The 20,479-nt window shown below is 47.3% G+C and overlaps 1 protein-coding gene across 1 annotated transcript in view; it reads left to right on the forward strand.

The window, feature by feature from the left end:
• ACTN2 (actinin alpha 2) overlaps positions 1-20,479 on the forward strand; it is a 158,875-nt gene that overhangs the window by 114,709 nt on the left and 23,687 nt on the right. The window contains exons 18-19 of the mRNA XM_073557505.1: positions 6,152-6,298; positions 14,415-14,480. Coding sequence (XP_073413606.1) covers positions 6,152-6,298; positions 14,415-14,480 — 213 coding nt within the window. The remainder of the gene's footprint in view (positions 1-6,151; positions 6,299-14,414; positions 14,481-20,479) is intronic.

Consider the following 20,479-nt stretch of genomic DNA (forward strand, 5'->3'; position numbering starts at 1 on the left):
CGGGCCTCCACTGCCCAGTCTGCCACCCTGGAGTCAGTGGAGGACACTGGCATCGGGACAGGGACACGTGGATGTTGGCCATAGTTTAGGAGAAAGGGCGTCTGACCAGTGGAATCAGCCACCGCATTGTTTAGGGCAAATTCTGCCCAAGGTAGCAAGGATGCCCAGTCATCCTGCCTGGCAGAGACAAAATGTCGTAAATAGGTGACCAAGGTCTGATTGGCTCTCTCGACCAAGCCATTCGTCTCGGGATGGTAAGCGGAGGATAGATTTAGCTCGATGCTGAGTAAACTGCAGAGCTCCCTCCAAAACCGAGACGCAAACTGGGGACCACGGTCACTCACGATTTTGTCCGGCATGCCATGTAGACGGAATACGTGTTTAATGAACAAGGTGACCAGACCTCGAGCGGAAGGCAGGCGTGCGAGTGGCACCAGATGCACCATTTTGGAAAAATAGTCGGTGACCACCCAGATGACCGTACTGCCACCAGACTTGGGCAGGCCAACTATGAAGTCCATGCCAACCATCTCCCATGGTCTATCCGCCACTGGCAGGGGAAACAACAGCCCCGCCGGCCTCTGTCTAGAGGGTCTGTTCCGAGCACACGAAACACATGCCTGCACGTACTCCGAGTTCGGCGGTCCGTTTTTTACCAAAATGGCCACCCACTCTGGAGGCATGTGCCCAGGCGAGGACCTCCGGCCGTAGCTGAGGAGGCACCAAGGTCTTGCCCGGTGGTACCGACTCGAGCGCAACTGGAGCCACGGTCGTAAAACTCTCCGGCGGGAGAATTAACCGAGGCTCAGCTTCTCCTTCCTCCGCTGAGACCACTGAACGTGAGAGAGCATCCGCACGGACGTTCTTCTCTCCAGAGAGGTAGTGGAGGGTGAAGCGGAATCGTGAGAAGAAGAGCGACCACCTGGCCTGACGGGAATTCAGGCGTTGGGCCGTCTGTAGATAGACCAGGTTTTTATGGTCCGTATATACCAGAAAGGGAAACCGGGCTCCCTCCAGGAGATGTCTCCATTCAGAAAAAGCCAACTTCATGGCTAGCAGCTCCCTGTCGCCGATGGAGTAATTTTTCTCCGCCGGTGAGAAGGTCTTGGAATAGAAGAAGCAGGGGTGCTTCCGACCTTGAGCATCCTTTTGATAAAGGACTGCTCCTGCACTGACGGAAGAAGCATCTACCTCAAGGATAAACGGCTTATCCACATCGGGACGATGTAATATGGGAGCGCCAGCAAAATGTGATTTTATAGCCGAGAAGGCCTTGGAGACATGTTCTGACCAAGCATTGGGGTTAGCTCCTTTCTTGGTGAGAGCAACCAAAGGAGCCACCAGTGTGGAAAAGTGTGGTATGAACTGGCGGTAGTAATTCACGAACCCCAAAAAACGCTGCACCGCTTTGAGGGAATGGGGTTCCTGCCAGTCCATTACCGCTTGTAGTTTGGCCGGATCCATGGCCAGCCCCTGGGCCGAGATGATATTGCCCAGGAACGGCAAGGACTCCTGCTCAAACTGGCACTTCTCCAGCTTGGCAAATAACGAGTTCGCCCGCAGACGGTCAAAGACCCTGCAGACGTCTCTCCGGTGGGTGGTCAAATCTGGTGAAAAGATGAGTATGTCATCCAGATAGACCACCACCGAGGTAGAGAGCATGTCGCGGAAGACGTCGTTGACAAAATCTTGGAAGACAGCTGGGGCATTACAAAGGCCAAAGGGCATAACCAGGTATTCGTAATGGCCATCCCTGGTATTAAAAGCTGTCTTCCATTCGTCTCCTTCGCGAATGCGGATCAGGTTGTATGCACCCTGCAGATCTAGTTTAGTAAAGATCCGGGCCCCCCGCAACCTGTCAAATAACTCCGAGATCAACGGTAGGGGGTATTTGTTTTTAACCGTGATAGCATTGAGACCTCGGTAGTCGATGCAGGGGCGTAGCTCTCCGTTCTTCTGTACGAAGAAGAACCCGGCACCAGCCGGTGACACCGATTTTCTGATGAAACCCCTAGCCAGGTTCTCCCGGATATACTGGGACATAGCCTCCGTCTCAGGGAGTGATAAAGGGTAAACACAGCCTCGGGGAGGCTCTGTGCCTGGCAGGAGATCAATCGGGCAATCATAGGAACGGTGCGGTGGGAGCGTCTCCGCAGACTTCTTAGAGAAGACGTCCGCGTAATGGTGGTAGGGTTTGGAGAGCGAGGAGAGATCCGCAGGCACTTCTGTGGAAGCCACCTGAACGCTGCCCCTCAGGCACCTTCCCTCACAGTCCTTGCCCCAGCCCAGTATCCTCCCTGAAGCCCAGTCAATATGCGGGGAGTGGCAACGAAGCCAGGGAACTCCGAGGAGCACCTGATTGATGCCATTGGGCATAATTAGAAGGGACAGAGTCTCCCGATGTGAGGGTGAAATAGAGAGTCCGAGTGGGGCTGTCTGATGGGTCACCTGAGATGGTAACGGTGCCCCATTTACCACCCTGATGGTCAGAGGTTGGGGGAGTATCACCAGAGGGATAGCGTGTCTCTGGGCAAAAGTCGAGGACATAAAGTTCCCCTCGGCCCCGGAATCCAGGGTGACCTCTGCCTCCCAGGAGGAGGACCCACTATCTAATGTACCCCGGAACACCGGTTTGGGTGAAAAGGGTCCCACCTTGGATTGACCACCACCTACGGCCACTGAACGTGGTCGTCTTTTTGGCCGCTGAGGGCATGTGCCAGCCGAGTGGCCCAACTGTCGGCACTGATAACAGCGCACAGAGGTTCGCATCGGACGCAACTTAGTGCCGGTGCGAGACACCTCCATAGGCTCAGAGGAGAGGTGCTCCTGTGCGGGAAATTTCAGCGGCTCAGTAAAGGTGGGAGCCAAATTAACCCTACGTTTGGATTGCGCTCGTTCCAACCCGCGCTCCGTGTAGCGGAGATCAATGCGGGTGGAAACGGCGATCAACTCCTCCAAACTGGTGCGAATCTCCCTAGTAGCTAGAGCATCTTTTACGTGCTCAGCCAGGTCTCTCCAAAACACCGGGACCAACACTTTGTCCGGCCACTGTAACTCGGAAGCCAGTGTCCGAAACTGGACAGCATGATGGCTAACCGAAAGTGACCCTTGTGTTAAAGATAACAGTTGGAGAGCCGTATCGTGGGTGACCCGTGGTCCCAAGAAGACTTGCTTCAGAGCCGCGAGGAACTGAGCAGCCCCCTGTACCACGGGATCACCACGTTCCCACAATGGCGTGGCCCACTGTAATGCCCGGCCAGACAACAGAGAGACAATAAATCCCACCTTAGCCCGCTCCGTAGGGAACCGTGCAGCCAGCAACTCCAGCTGGATGGAGCACTGACTAACGAATCCCCTACAGGAGGCACTATCACCCGAAAACTTATCGGGGAGCGGGAGGCGAGACATTGTCGGCAGGGGCAAAAGTGTGGGCGCACGTGAGACAGCCTCAGCGACTGTCTGAGCAGCAGCTAGCGCAGCATTCGCAGCTGAGTTGGTGCTCTCAATAGCCGCCAACCTGCTCTCCAGCTGCCGAATGTAGCGCTGCAGCTGCTGCACGTCTGCCATTGCCAGCCAGACCCTGGCGCTAGTGTAATGTTCGGGTCGGCGGAACGCACCAGATATAAATAATGGAAGGCGCGTTCGCCGCCCGGGGTCCACCGTGCGGTAGATGACAAGACCGCTGCTGGACAATGGCAGATACGCTAGAAGTGCGATACAGCGCTCGGGTTAACGTCACCCGAGAGCCTGAGAGCGGACTCTGTTTAGTCACAGAGACGCCAAAGTATGAACTAGACGTAAAGGCTGAACCTGTTAGCTGCACAGGTCAGCCGGCGTGTGGCGTCGCAGCCGCGAACACCAAAAGCTGCTACTACTGCAGCGCGGCCGTAACTGAAGCCGCTAAGCGACGATGCCGGAGGAGCCGGGCACCGACGGACGCTAGTGTAGGTGAGGAAGGCTCAGTGGCGTGTAGCCTGCCACAATCTGGAGCTGACTAACCCAACATACTGTCACCATTCGTAATATCCGAGGGAAGGGGTTTCATAATAAGTCAGACACCAGTCCATGCATCCATCACCATACACACACAGCATAATATGCTACACTAGCGCATGGCCGAGCCGCCATGCAGGCTTTTTATAGCCATGCGCTTCCGGGACCTTCCAGTACTATAGGAAGGACCAATCAGATCCGACATAGGACCTTCACATGTGACCCCTGCTCTCCACTGAGAGGACAAGTTGCGGGCATGCCCAGTCGCACGGCGCGAGGACTTAGCCTCTAGAGCAGTTCCCTGCAAAGCAGGTTGCGTTATCATTGCTGCACCAGAGGTGGCAGCAACATCCAGGCTCACAGAACGAGTCTGCGGGGAATGCCTGGTTCGCCGAGATTGCCGAGCAGGAGTCCGAGCGGTCGGAGAAGAATGGGAGACCGCAGGATGTCTGGCTCTGGATTCCTGCTGTGCAGTGCCAGGAATCCGACGCCTAACAGTCTGGTTGTGGGTTGTCTTGTCTGCTACAGAATCGGTGTTCTCAAGACACCCATACTGTTAAGAGTTGTGATGGAGAACAAAGTCGCTGACTCCGTCACTTACCCCAACAGGCCACAGGTATCATTAGAAATAGTGGTCTTGTAGTAAATCTTCCTTTCCTCCATCCATGGTAATATTAGTAGTAATATATCTCATCTGGTGCTTAGAGACGGGCACAGCATGGACCTGTGTGATTTCAAATGCCAGGGCTGAATTTCAGCCACAGTCTGTACCTGCCTCGGGACCTTGACCACCATCGACCTACAGGCATTTAACCCATTCAAGACATATGACATACAGTGCATCATATGTCTGATCTCTGAATTTGATGCAAGCTTACAAACCAAGTCCAAATCTTTCACAGCAGAAGATGGCTGAATTATTCAGCCATGATCTGCCTCTAACGGCTGAGGGTGGAGCTGAGCTCTACCCGCAGTTGTTAACCTATTAAATGTTGCTGTCAGTCTCAGACAGCCGCATTTAATGCGCATTGCCAGGGAGGTGCATCATTCCATGCAGCTATCGGCGAGCCCCTGACAAGATTGTGGGGAGCTGATGTGATGCCATTACAGCCGAAAGTCTGCTGAAGACGTCTGTGCTTCTCATGACTGTTCTCCTGTGAAAACCAGTGTTTCATAGGAGACCGTGATTTCCGCAATACATAGCAGTGCTGATGCACTGTTATGTATACTACAAGCGATCAGACAATTGCAGGTTCAAGTCCCCTAAGGGGAAAAAAGTTTTGAAAAAAATCGAAATGTTCAAATCACCCCCTTTTGCCCCATTAAAAATAAAGAAATTAAAAAAAAACACATTTAATATCGCTGTGTAAAAGTATGATCTCTCAAAATATAAAATAAATAAATGTGATTGGTAAACGGTGTAGAAAAAGAAATCAAAATGCCAGAATTAAATTTTTTTGGCCACAGCAACATTGCAGTACATTGCAATGAGAGGCGAGCAAAACATGTTATACACTCCAAAATTATATCAGCAAAAGCATTGGCTCATGGTGCAAAAAAGTAAGCCCTCACACAGCCCCATAGCTGGAAAATTTAATATGTTACAGGTCTAGGGAATTGGCATCATAAGCAACTTTTTTTTTTTCTTTTTTACAAATTTCTGATTTTTATTTCATCACTGAAATAAAAAATAAGTATAAATGTTTAGTATCTCCATAATCATGCTGACCTGGAGAATCATATTGTCAGGTCAGTTTTACCACATAGTGAACATGGCAAATAAAAAAAATAAAAAATTGTAGAGTTGGAATTTTTTTTGCAATTTCACCGCACTTGGAATTTTTTTCTCGCTTTCAAGTGCATTACATGATAAATTGAGTGGTGTCGTTCAAAAGTACAATTTGTCCCACATAAAACAAGCCCTCATATTGCTACGTGGACGGAAAAATAAAAAAGTTATCGCTCTTGAAGAAGGGGAGGAAAAAAAGAAAAAAAAACAGAAATTGGCGTGAAGGTGTTGAAGTGCCTACAAAAAATATTTAAAATTTTTTTTAAAAAAATCACTTAAACACTTAAAGTTTGAGTTTCTTCTTTGATCGGATTATTTGATATGTCCTTCTTTATCAGAACTTGACCGGCCTTTTCATATCTCATGCAGCACGTCCGTGTGGGATGGGAGCTTCTGCTAACTACAATCGCAAGAACAATCAATGAAATTGAAACCCAGATGCTGACGCGGGATGCAAAAGGCATTACACAGGAGCAGATTAACGAGTTCCGCTCTTCATTCAGTCACTTCGACAAGGTATTATTGATAAATATAGTAAAAATTATAAGCAAAATTGTTTGAAGTCAATACAGACCTGAAAGGTAGACATTGATCTTTGGGCTTGTCCTACAAAGTTTTATGTTATTTTTATGGTTTTTCAGTGGATATTTTCCAAGCAACAACATGACTTGTATATATCTATATATCCCTTATTTAATGCTTGGCAAGTGTCAGTGGCCAAAAGCCTCCCCGGTAATCTAGAGCAAGAACAGAATATGTTCCCTCCATCTGTTGTGCTGCAGAACGCGGCCTTATCAGTGTGACACCAGGAGAAATCCTATCATGGCCGGCTATTTTAGGCGTGATGCAGTAAAGCTGTGCACATTGTGTTTAGTGTTATATATAGACCGACAATCCATGAGGAGATACCATTATGTCAAGGTTATTTTTCATCAAGCTCCAATTGCAAACAATGGAGAAAAGTTCTCTGTAAAGACTACATTCCAGCTGCCAATGTCAAGAAAGATAAAGATAGGTTATTTCTAGAGATGAGCAAAATTATTCGTAGGGCCTTGGTTCAGTAGTCATGTTGGTCGTCTGTGGCCACAAGGCCAGAGCCCTGTAAATCTGATCCTACCTGCTGACATCCTTGGTACCACTTCTGATTAGTGGATCCAACACAAATTACCAAATGTCACAGCAGGCCTAATCAGGAAAGGAGTTTGTAGGGCTCTGGTCCGGCAGCCACTGACTACTGAGGTGGCCTTTGGACCGTGGTCCTGTGAATCATTTTGCAAAACTCTCATTATTTCACTTATATTCACACACATTATGAAATTATTTTGTGACCTTCTACAAAACTGCTAAATAATCAAGGACAGTGAGCCAGTCTGGTACAGTATATGTCTCATCTCGAACACTGCAGCAGGCGTATGTTAAGCAAAGAGTCCAGTAAATCTTCCTGACGACTGCTCTTCAAGTTGTCCACATTTTGGTAGTGTAAAGGGAATTTCCAGCCATAACTTTCTTCAGCCCATCATCCCAGTCTAGGTCAAAATCTTAAAAAGAGCCATTACTTACCCTCTACCGGGTCCAGCACTGCCGCTGCTCCAATCTTTGGTTCTCTGCTGTAGCGATGACATGAAGCCAATATCTGAGCTCAACTGTTTGTGCCAGATACATAGGCATACCTAGTGATATCAGTGATTGGCCTGCAGCATTGGCGTGTACTTTAGTCTGTAAAAAAAAAATAGAGCAGCAGCGGAGAGGCAGTGCTGGAACTGGTGAGGTTGAGTAACAGCTCTTTTTAACCTATCTATTTTAACCTACTGCTGCCTGATAGGCTGAAGAAACATGGCCAGAAAATCACCTTTAATTGAATTAAATGCAAACATTTTTTAAAGCAGTGAAGAGAACTGTTAGGCTATGTGTGCATGTTGAGTATTTACTTGCAGAAATTTCTGCAAGGTTTCTGCATCTCTTGGCAGGAAAAATGCTGTGGCAAAAGCGCGCGTTTTTGCATGCGTTTTTTCCGTGTTTTTGTGCGTGTTTTTTGTAGGGGTTTTGTACAGCAATGAATGCGTTTTGAGCTAAATAAAGATATTTAAAAAAAGTTTTGTGATGTAATTTATTGGATCAACACCACCTTTTTCATGCTGATGCAGTGGCATCAGAATAATGGGATTAGGGCTCCCTCATTACTAACCCGATAAGTAAACACAAACACACAGACAGTGTCACCAGTAGAGTTGAGCGATACCGTCCGATACTTCAAAGTATCGTATCGGATGGTATCGGCCGATCTTTAAAAAAAGTATCGGTATCGCCGATTCCGATACCGGAAGTCCCATTCAAGTCTATGGGACTTCCGGTATCGGAATAAGAAAAACCCTTTCCTGCCCTTGTACAGCCTCTCTGGGGTCTGTACGGGCCTTTCGGGGGGCTGTGCCGGCCTGCCAGGGGGTCTGTGCAGGCTCCGGTGGTCTGTGCCGGCCTGCCGGTGGTCTGTGCAGGCTCCGGGGGGCTGTGCCGGCCTGCCGGGGGGCTGTGCCGGCCTGCCGGGGGGCTGTGCCGGCCTGCCGGGGGGCTGTGCAGGCTCCGGGGGGCTGTGCCGGCCTGCCGGGGGGCTGTGCCGGCCTGCCGGGGGGCTGTGCCGGCCTGCCGGTGGTCTGTGCAGGCTCCGGGGGTCTGTGCAGGCATCGTCCGATGGGACTACAAGTCCCATCGGGCGATGCCTGCTACCATGACAGTGATTGACACATTAGCCAATGATGGGACAGTAGTAGTCCCATCATCCGGCTAATGTGTTAAATGTAAAAAAAAAAAAAAAAAAATTGCATGCTACATACATACAACATGCATACTACATACATGCTACATTCATACTACATACTACATACATGCTACATACATACTACATATATACTACATGCATGCTACATACATACTGCATGCTACATACATACCACATACATACTACATACATACTACATGCTACATACATACCACATACATGCTACATATATACTACATGCATGCTACATACATACTACATGCTACATACATACCACATATATACTACATACATACAATACATTCATACAATACATACATAGACATACAGTACATATAACATAGAGTAACATACTTACCAATACTTGTCACATTGTTCCCCGAAGCCATTGTCGTCTACGGAATAAATATTAACATAACAAACCACAAAAATACTCACCCACGATCCGAAGCAGTCCACGAGTGTGTCCCACGACGATCTTGGGTAGAGAACTGCAGCATCAGATGATGCTGCCGTTCTCTACGGGCTGCAGGAATCCAATGACGGAAGGTAGGTATCCTTCCGCACTGTATTCCTCCGCCACTTAAAAAAAAAAGTCCCTAGTCTCACTTTATGCCATTGCTGCGTGGGAATTTCCCACACAGCAATGGCATAAAGTGAGACTAGGGACTTTTTTTTTTTAAGTGGCGGAGGAATACAGTGCGGAAGGATACCTACCTTCCGTCATTGGATTCCTGCAGCCCGTAGAGAACGGCAGCATCATCTGATGCTGCAGTTCTCTACCCAAGATCGTCGTGGGACACACTCGTGGACTGCTTCGGATCGTGGGTGAGTATTTTTGTGGTTTGTTATGTTAATATTTATTCCGTAGACGACAATGGCTTCGGGGAACAATGTGACAAGTATTGGTAAGTATGTTACTCTATGTTATATGTACTGTATGTCTATGTATGTATTGTATGAATGTATTGTATGTATGTAGTATATATGTGGTATGTATGTAGCATGTAGTATGTATGTAGTATGTATGTAGCATGCATGTAGCATGCAGTATGTATGTAGCATGCATGTAGTATATATGTAGTATGTATGTAGCATGCATGTAGTATATATGTAGCATGTATGTGGTATGTATGTAGCATGTAGTATGTATGTAGTATGTATGTGGTATGTATGTAGCATGCAGTATGTATGTAGCATGCATGTAGTATATATGTAGTATGTATGTAGCATGTAGCATGTATGTAGTATGTATGTGGTATGTATGTAGCATGTAGTATGTATGTAGCATGCATGTAGTATATATGTAGTATGTATGTAGTATGTATGTAGTATGTATGTAGCATGCAGTATGTATGTAGTATGTATGTAGTATATATGTAGTATGTATGTAGCATGCATGTAGTATGTATGTAGTATATATGTAGTATATATGTAGTATGTATGTAGCATGTAGTATGTATGTAGCATGCATGTAGTATGTATGTAGTATTTTTTTTTTTTTTTTTTTTTAACATTTAACACATTAGCCGGATGATGGGACTACTACTGTCCCATCATTGGCTAATGTGTCAATCACTGTCATGGTAGCAGGCATCGCCAGATGGGACTTGTAGTCCCATCGGACGATGCTTGCACAGACCCCCGGACATCAGCACAGCCCCCCGGCAGGCCGGTACAGACCCCCACAGGGTGCACAGACCACCGGCAGGCCGGCACAGCCCCCCGGCAGGCCGGTACAGACCCCGGGCAGTCCACACAGCCCCCCGGCAGGCCGGCACAGCCCCCCGGCAGGCCGGCAGAGACCCCCGGAAGGCCCGAAATGACGGCGCATCATGATGCGCACACACCGCGCATCATGATGACGTCAGGCCGTCAATCAACTGAACTTCCGATTCCGATGCCGAATTCCGATATTGAAAAAATATCGGAAGTCGGTATCGGAATTCCGATACAGCAAGTATCGGCCGATACCCGATACTTGCGGTATCGGAATGCTCAACACTAGTCACCAGCCTATGTAGGAGCGTTAACAGAATGTTCCTAGGCTGTAACCAGACAGCTACTGTTCATTTTAAGGAAAAAAAAAAGAAAAAAAAAAAACAATGGCGTGGGCTCCCGCGTAATTTTAATAACCAGCAGAGGGACAGCTGATGGCTGGGGGCAAATGCTTATAGCCTGGGAAGGGGGTAATAATCATGGAGCTTCCCAGGCTATTAATATTAGCTCACAGCTGTATGCTTAGCCTTTACTGGGTATTAAAATGGGGGACTCCCATTATTTCTAGGAGACGAGGGCATAGGGGATTAGGTGTTAGGTGAGTATAATGGGGTTTTTTTTAATATGTATTTGAATATATATGTAATTATACTTTTTTTTAACTGTGAGCTCAGGTGCTGGCAGATAAGACTACGTATCCCATCAGCGGCACCTGCTGTCCCTGTTATCAGAGACAGCAGATGTAGCCCATGGGAGCAGTATTCTCATCGGCCCACGCCTGCTGGTTACAGCTGCGGGGTCACACGGACATCTGCCAGCATGATCCCGCAGCATTGTGACTGACAGTACTGGCGTAGCGTTACCGCAGGTGACAGTCACAACTGCAGGGTCACATTGACATCTCCCAGCATGATCCCGCAGCGCTCTGACTGCCGGTCTTACCGGCGATAACGTTACCGCCGATAAAAACCACCGCGTTAGTGTGGCGCCCCTGAAGCTCGGTCGCCACAGAGGTACTGCACCTCCTCCTGAGGTGTGGTGCCCCACCATCCAGGTAAGTTGGAGGCTCCTGACCACGCTCCAACACTCGCACCCCACACAACAGAGTAGTTCAGCAAAGCCACATTGCTGCTCCCTGCTTGGAGTGTAGCAGAGCACTTTTGGTGGCTCCCTGCTTGGAACACGAAACGTGCTGGGAGGCGGGTGGAGTTGAGAATACATAAAAGAGCGGGAATGTTTAGAATTTCGGTCAGTCAGTCAGGAGGTCAGTCTGGGAGAGGAAGCCACTCGGAGAGGAGTGAGGAAAGAAGATCCCTAAGAGAGGGATGGAGGAAGGAGGTGCTGCAGCAGACCTCAGTGACCTGGGTCTGCTGGCACGGGAAAGGAAAGAAGGAGAAAGACATTGAACTGAAACCTGATCTTCCATAAGAAAGAAAGACAAGTACGGAACGTAGGAGTAAAAGGGAACACAGAGGACGTGGGTTAGAGGAAGAACCCTGCCTAGAAGTTCTAAGGGCAAGGCCGGGGCCCGGTCCCCGAGGTTGTACGGACACTAATGGTTCTGCAGCAGACACCGGTGGAGTAGTGGGCTGTAAATGCACTACTCCCATCTAAGACTTGGGGGCACAACAGCAACTTGGATAGAGAGCCGGGACTCAGGAGTAAGGAGTCCCCGAAGCAGGCTACAGCTGTCTGCCGTACAAGTAGAGTTCTTGGGAACATCTGTCAGGAGGCACTCCAGTGTAATTCAGTACTAGGAGTACTTCACACTTAAAGGCGCTATAGAGGAGACGTTCAGAAAGGCACATGTTGGCGGAGTGTTGGAAGGGAGCATTCCATCTTGCCTGGAGGTTGACAGAGTCCCTGACCCGGAGGACACGGCACAGAGGCAGGCACCGGTGTGTACTACGGACTGTGAGTAAAGCTTTGGAACTACAAGCCCTGGTGTCCTCCATTCATTCTTGCGCCAACGCACCCAGCACCGCTACATCTGGGTACCAGCTTCTACACCCCTTGTGCCTCTCCTCTTCCCCTACCTCTACACTGCCCTGGGGCTACAGCTCCACTTGTGGGGAGCTTCACCATCTTGGCTGCAGCACACCACCAGCCCCAGAGGATCTGCATGCAGCGTCGGCCTAACATCTCACTTGCCGAACACCACAAGTGGTGTCACAAACTATTCCTTTCACTACATTCTACCATTCAATTTCCCCCATTAATTGGGTGCCCAGGGCCACGGACCGGGTCACCGCTGCTGTGACACATCCTGCCGACACCGGCCTGGTACCGAGTACCCCACAGCCCTGGGAGGGCGACCCATTAGTGTTTCCCACACTGTCGCACAGATGACAGCATGGGAAACACCACACCATAGGAAGCCGGTAAAACGCAAAATAAAAGCTCAGCAAATCTGCAAACTCTTTTATACTTGTGTTTTTGCTGCGGATTTGACTGACTCAATTACTCAATTAAAGTCAATGGGTGCGGAAACGCAAAAAAAATTGACATACTGCAGAAAAAAGCTGCAAATATGCATGGAAATTTACTGATCGTGTGCACAACACTTCAGGATTTTCATTGAATTACCTTGCATACGAATTTCATTGCGTTTTGGGCCCATTTCCACTCTTAAAAAAAGCCGCAAAAGCGCATCAAAAACTCATCGTGTGCACATAGCCTTAAATGCAACATTCCTACTACTGTTCTCCAACCACACTGGGAGAGTATTCCAGGTCTTTGATCTCTATCAATGCAGCTTATGTAATAAAGGTGTGAGCCATCAGATACAAAGAATAAGTTACTGAAACTGCACCATTACAGAGAACGGCCAGTCTCACATTGTGGCCGCTCATGACTCTCGGAGAGCGCCCAGTACACATGCTATGGCTAAGCGCCATTATAATTATGGCATACTTGTTATTTCATAGATAATGTATTGTTCTTTTTCCTAGTTTGTATTACAGGGGTTGTTTCATCAGATGTAGTATTACATGGCACCAATTAGTGTCGATCCTTGAAATATAAAGTGGCACAAGTCTTCCTGAACAGCAGCAGATGCTCAGACGTTCTCACAAATTACAAATAGGAGGGCTATTAAACTGTAAAATACAGATAAGCCCTCCTTTTTACATGCCAATGAAGCATGCAAGAGGGTGCCTGAAATAGTGTAAAGTGTTGAAGTGTGGTAGTCATGATGGAGCTCCTATCCAGTTACGCTCTGGTACTTTACAGACAAACAGTGTCCCAGTGTGCTGTCAGCTGTGGGGAGCATCACACTCACTTGTAGGCCCTCTGACTCCAGGCCTCCATCCTCAAGAGACAACGTACACAATTCAGGGGACACCAGTCCTTTACAACAGGCAAATGTTTATTAGCCAGTTGAAGTTCATCAGGTGGTGACATGTGGGATAGGGCATTGCATTTCAGGTTTCTTTCTTCCTTAGTACAGTACCTGCCACCTGTTTGTCCTTTACTACCCCCAAGCCCACTGACTTCATCAGCCTCCAGGATTTCCAGGCCAATTCAGTAGTGCACTCAGGACTAGCCACATGCCCCCCCCACGTAATTTCATGTCCACCGACCTCGTGATGTCAGAAGATCAGGCCTGCTCCTTGGTACCTGGCCCAAGCCCTAGGCTCCAGACATTCTGGGAATGTCCATCAGGGAACTCACTACGAGCTGCTACTGCCTTGAACGATTGACCCATGCTGACCCTAGCAGCCCACTCCACCTTAACTTGACCTTGGCACTGCCTTCTCTAGCTAATAAGGAGGGTGCTGAACAGCACCACCGTCTTTTCACTTGATACCATTAACTTTTTTTCTTATTTTTAAACCTTACAGCCCTTTTAGTAAAATCCTTGCTACCTGCTTTCCTATAGTAAGATGTAACTATTGTTAATTACAATTATAGCCATCTATTTATCACTGTAATAACTCATGCGTTTTCTAGTTTATTACATATCATATGTTGTGAACCATGTGGAGTGTTGCCTGCTCCTTGTGTGAGGAAAATTGGCCTGGGTAGTATGTTTACTATATCATATGTTGTATCTACTATACTTCTCTGAAAACTAGAAAATGCATTTAGGAATATTTATGAGAAACTATGCGACCACTGACCTCATATACCTCTCAACAGAGAAAAAAGGGGATGATGGATCATGAGGACTTCCGCGCTTGTCTCATTTCAATGGGTTATGATCTGGTAGGTATATTTATATTTATTGTTGAAATAACAGCAGTTCATTGATACATTAGATTACTATTGTTTATGGTATTACACCAAAAATGAAGATGTATTTTTTCACAGTGCAATATAGTTTACTGCAGTTACAAATAGTCTATGTGTCATGGCTCGGTAGCAGGATATCTTAGGACTAGTGGCTCCTTCCCTATCCCTCAAGCTAGTGGTCACCATAGCTATCTCTACTCCTGGATTACTTCTGATGGTAAAGACGCCTGGGCCACGTGCCTTGTTGTGCTCCTAAATTAGCCCTGATCTGACCCCTCCCCCACCCAGTGAAGTGGGGAGTAGTAGTGTATAAGAATATGTCAACCAGACAAAGAAGAGAAGATGGATATAGATAAATGAAAATACCAATCACACAAATATGCAGTCAAAAACAACAGTGTGTAACACCAGAGAGTAAAGGAAGAAGAAACAAAATGAGAGGATGAGAATGTGCACACACAAAACTGCAAGCAACAGTGTTGTGAATTCACTTTCTGGCCTGCCTCTGGTTGCTAGTGAAGGTAGTGGAGCTGGTTGTATTGACAGAGGAGTCGTGAGTTCTCTTTCCGGGCTCCCTCTGGTGGTTACAGGAGGTAATGGAGCTGATCTAATTGACAGAGGCCTGCCACCTGATAATGAGGAGGATGATTGGACATCTGGAGTTTCTGAATGGATTTAAGACAGCCGACTCCCTCTATCCCTGCTGGTGAATTTTTCCTGCCTCCTGAGGTCTTATTTTCCAGCTCAGTCCCTGCATGCTCAAGCTAAGTGTTATTTTGCTATTGTTCACATTTGATTTGATTTTGTCTATTCAGTTTTGTGTGGTTAGCCAGCCCCGGCTGGGGCTGTGCTGAATTTCCATCCTTATGTTACTGTTTGTGTCAGTTTGTTTTTTGTCCCTTATTAGATTGGCCTCTTTTTGCTCTGCTTTCAGAATATGCCAGAGTGCTGATATAGTGGGAGAAGTCTAGTGACTTCAGAGTTTTTGCTATCAGAAGTGTTGGACATTTTTGCAGGGTTTTTTGCGTGATTGCAGACAGTGTCTTTCCTTTCCTGTCCTTTCTAGTTAGTGTGGGCCCCATCGTTTGCTCAGCCTATTTTCCTAACTGTGTTTGTGTTTTCATCTTGTCTCACCGACAATATATGTTTGGGGGCTGTCTATTCCTTTGGGGTCTGCTCTGGGGCAGTTTAGATTTCCCCTTTTCTTGCTTTAGGCTTATATAGTTCTCCGGCTGTGTCGAGGCGTCTAGAATCATCGTAGGCATGCTCCACGGCTACTGCTAGTTGTGTGGATAGGATCAGGGGTCTGCAATCCACTTAGTTACCAACCTCTCTGGTTTTCTTAGCTTGGTCTTGTTTTCCTCCTCGGTGACCCAATCATAACAGAATCACCAGCCTAAACCGCAGATTCTAGGGTACTCAAAAGCAGGAGAAAATTGAAAGTGTCAATTTTTTTATCTGTATGTTTTCCTCTTTTTCTCTGGGGCCATAGGAGGAATTTTTCTTTAATGGAGATTAAGCAATTGTCTGATCGTGTTGAACAGCTCGCTGCTGAAGTGCACTGAATTTCCGCCTATCTCGCTCAATCACCTGCTGTTGAACCAAAAATCCCTACTCCTGATGTGTTTTCTGGGGATCGGTCTACATTTTTGAATTGTAAGAATAATTGTAAATTATTTCTTGCCTTGAAGCCTAACTCATCGGGGAACTCTGTGCAGCAGGTTAAAATTGTCATCTCCTTGCTGCGCGGCGATCCCCAGGATTGGGCTTTTTCTCTGACACCTGGAAATCCTATTCTGACTAATGTGGACGCATTTTTTCAAGCTTTGGGGTTGTTGTATGATGAACCTAATGCTATTGATCAAGCTGAGAAAACCCTATTGGCATTAAAACAGGGTCAGGATTCTGCAGAGTTATACTGTCAAAAATTCCAAAAGTGGGCGGTCCTTACTACATGGAATGATGGTGCCTTAGCAGCTCTCTTTCGGAAGGGTTTATCAGAAACCATAAAAGATGTTATGGTGGGATTTCCTGTTCCCTCTGGTCTTGATGATTCTATGTCATTAGCCATTCAAGTTGATCGGCGTTTACGTGAACGTAAAACTACACGAGAGGCATTGCCACCTTTTGAACAAACGTCTGAACCCATGCAATGTGATAGGGTTTTGTCTAGGGCGCAACGTCAGGAGTTTAGAAGGCATAATAAGCGGTGTTTTTTCTGTGGAGATGCCTCTCATACTATTTCTGTCTGCCCTAAACGAGAGAAACATTTTGCACACACATTTGCTGTGGGCAGTGTACAACCTAAGTTCCTTTTGGCAATTACTCTGATCTGCTCCTTCTCCACATTTTTCGCTAAGGCTTTTGTGGATTCAGGAGCAGCTTAGAATCTGATGGATTTGGACTTTGCTAAACGTTGTGGTTTTCCCATCATACCCCTGCAGACGCCTATTCCTTTGAGGGGTATTGATGCTACTCCTTTGGCGGAGAATAAACCCCAGTTTTGGACCCAGGTGATAATGCGGGTCGCCCCGGACCACCCACAAAATTGTAAATTTTTGGTGCTGCACAATTTGCATGATACTATTGTTCTGGGTTTTCCCTGGTTGCAAACTCATAATTCTGTTTTGGATTGGAAATCTGTGTCTGTGGTGGGTTGGGGTTGTCAGTGTGTTCTTAGTGACACTCCTGTTTTCTTCACCTCTCCCCAGTCTCATAATATTCCTGATTATATGGCTGATTTTTCTGATGTATTTAGTGAGCGTAAGTCTGCGTCTTTGCCTCCTCATACGAGTTATGACTGTGCAATTGAGTTGATGCCCGGGTGTAAATTTCCCAAGGGTCAGCTTTTCAACTTATCGGTACCCGAACATGATGCTATGCGATCTTATATCAAGGAGTTGTTGGAGAAGGGTCATATTAGACCATCCTCTTCACCCTTAGGTGCTTTTTTTTGTGATTAAGAAAGATGGTTCATTAAGGCCTTGTATTGACTATCGTTCCCTTAACAAAATCACTGTTAAATATCAGTACCCGTTACCCCTGATTTCTGATTTATTTTCCAGAGTTAAAAGTGCCTGCTGGTTTACCAAGCTTGACCTCAGGGGCATATAATCTTATTCGCATCAAGCACAGGCATAAATGGAAGACGGCGTTTAATACTCCGGAGGGACATTTTGAGTACCTGATGATGCCTTTTGGGCTCACTAATGCCCCTTCTGTCTTCCAATCCTTTATGAATGATATTTTCCGGGACTTTGTGGATAAGTTTTTGATCATCTATCTGGATGATATTTTGATCTTTTCCAGTGATTGGGATTCTCATGTGGAACGTGTCCGGACTGTGTTCCGGATTTTGAGGGAAAATTCCCTGTATGTTAAGGGATCGAAATGCCTCTTTGGTGTACAGAGGATTTCATTTTTGGGATTTATTTTGTCTCCGTCGGCTATTGAAATGGACCTGGCCAAGGTACAGGCCATTTATGATTGGGTTTAGCCCACTTCTTTGAAGGCTCTCCAGAAGTTTTTGGGTTTTGCTAATTTCTATCGTAAATTTATAGGTAATTTTTCTGGTATTGTCAAACAACTGACTGATCTGACCAAGAAGGGTGCTGATGTGCTGAATTGGTCTCCAGAGGCTGTCTCGGCATTTCAGGAGCTTAAGCGGAGATTCACTTCTGCTCCGGTTCTACGGCAACCTGATGTCTCACTTCCATTTCAGGTGGAGGTAGATGCTTTTGAGATTGGTGCAGGAGCTGTTTTGTCCCAAAAAGATCCAGTGACTTCTAAAATGAATCCCTATGCCTTCTTTTCTCGAAAATGCTCCCCATCTGAACGTAACTATGACGTGGGGAATCGGGAATTGTTGGCCATGAAATGGGCATTTGAAGAGTGGAGACATTGGTTGGAGGGAGCTAGACATCAAGTTGTGGTCCTCACCGACCACAAGAATTTGATTTATCTTGAATCAGCCAAAAGCTTGAATCCTAGACAGGCTAGGTGGGCCTTCTTTTTCACGCGTTTTAATTTTGTGGTCTCTTTTCTTCCGGGCACTAAGAATGTTAAGGCGGACGCCCTTTCTAGGAGTTTCTTTGCGGATTCTCTTATTGTGACTGAGCCTACTGCCATCCTAGGTGAGGGGGTAGTTCTTTCCGCCATCTCACCCGATTTGAGACGTGCTCTGGAGGAATTTCAGGAGGACAAACCTGAGCGTTGTCCTATGGGAAAATTGTATATTCCTGTCCAGTGGACGAAGAGAGTGATGTCTGAAATTCATTGCAAAGCATTGGCTGGTCATCCAGGTATTTTTGGTACCAGAGATTTGGTGAGTCGGTCTTTTTGGAGGCCTGCCTTATCTCGTGATGTCAGGAATTTTGTGCAGTCCTGTGGGACTTGTTCTCGGTCGAAACCCTGTTCTCGTTCTAGTGGGTTGTTGATGCCCCTGCCGGTCCCCAAGAGGCCATGGACCCATATCTCAATGGATTTTATTTCTGATCTTCCTGTCTCTCAGAGAATGACTGTTATCTGGGTGATTTGTGATAGATTTTCTAAGATGGTCCATCTTGTACCACTCCCAAAGTTGCCATCTTCTTCAGAGTTGGTGCCCTTGTGTCAGGAACACCGCACTGCACTTGCTCACTGAGCCAGGGCGCGTGTCCTGAGTACAAAGACTGTGCACAAAGATACCTGCGGAGCGAGCAGCAGTGGTGACAATGCATGCTCCAGGACCTGAATCACGTGACTGCTGGGGGCGTGGCCTAAGCTCCACAGAGCTAGGAGCTGCAGGGAAACTCCTAGAAGGGTAACTACAGGACAATGTTACCAAGGAGCATAGACAGAGACAGACACCAGATCAAGCCGGGTCAAAGCACGAGATAGCAGGACAGTACCAAAGGGATTAGACAGAAAGAATAGTCAGGACATAGCAAGAGATCAGAAAACCAGAACAGGTATTAGACGGTACAATAGGGGTAAACTGTAACGGAGTAACGATAGCCAAGCCAGGAGTTCAGAACCAGAAAAGACAATGGTACCAAAAACGAGAGACGGAGTACAGAGTGAAGGAACAAGCCGGGTCATACACGGGAAGCAAACAAACAATGCAGAGTACACACGCACCAGGGGTCACACACACCAGAATAGCAGTATAACTGACAGAGAATGCCAGTATGGAGTGAGCATAAATACCCCTCCCAGATCCAAAGAGAGGCCGGCAATGTTAACCCTGTCAGAACAGGACATTAACCATGTCCTAACCATGACAGTACCCCCCTCTTAATGGGGGGCCACCGGACCCCCAGGTTTCTCAGGGTACCTGGCATGAAAATCCCGCACCAGTCGATCAGCGTGCACCGAACTGGCCGGAACCCACAATCGATCCTCAACGGAATATCCCTTCCAATGGATAAGGTACTGAAGTCTCCGGCGCACCCACCGCGAATCAATGATGCGCCCTACCTCGTACTCCAGTTGACCCTCTACCAACACTGGTGGAGCCACGGATGAGGGATCTTCTCTAACTGTCCCCACAGGTTTTAATAGGGACCTGTGGAAGACGTTAGAGATTTTGAAGGAGGTGGGCAACTGTAATCTGTATGCCACCGGGTTGATCACCTCTACAATCTTGTATGGACCAATAAATTTGGGGCCCAACTTCATAGAGGGTATTTTAAGTTTGATGTTACGAGTGGACAACCAGACTTTTCCCCCCACTGTCAACGCAGGAACCACCCCCCTCCTCCTGTCTGCAAAATGTTTGAACTTCTTCTGGGCTTCGGAGATGTTCCCCTGTACCTCCTTCCAGAGGGTTTCTAATTGTTGTACCATCCCCTCGGCACCAGGGCAATTCAAATCCATACGGGAAAATTCCCCAAACTGCGGAACAAACCCATAATTGACCAGAAAGGGAGGCTTTCCGGTAGACTGATTAACCCGACAGTTGAATGCAAATTCTGCCATGGGCAATACCTCAC

The sequence above is a fragment of the Dendrobates tinctorius genome, unplaced genomic scaffold (genome assembly GCF_039654945.1).
Source record: "Dendrobates tinctorius isolate UK_male_01 unplaced genomic scaffold, ASM3965494v1 ptg000250l, whole genome shotgun sequence".
NCBI classification, from domain to species: domain Eukaryota; kingdom Metazoa; phylum Chordata; class Amphibia; order Anura; family Dendrobatidae; genus Dendrobates; species Dendrobates tinctorius.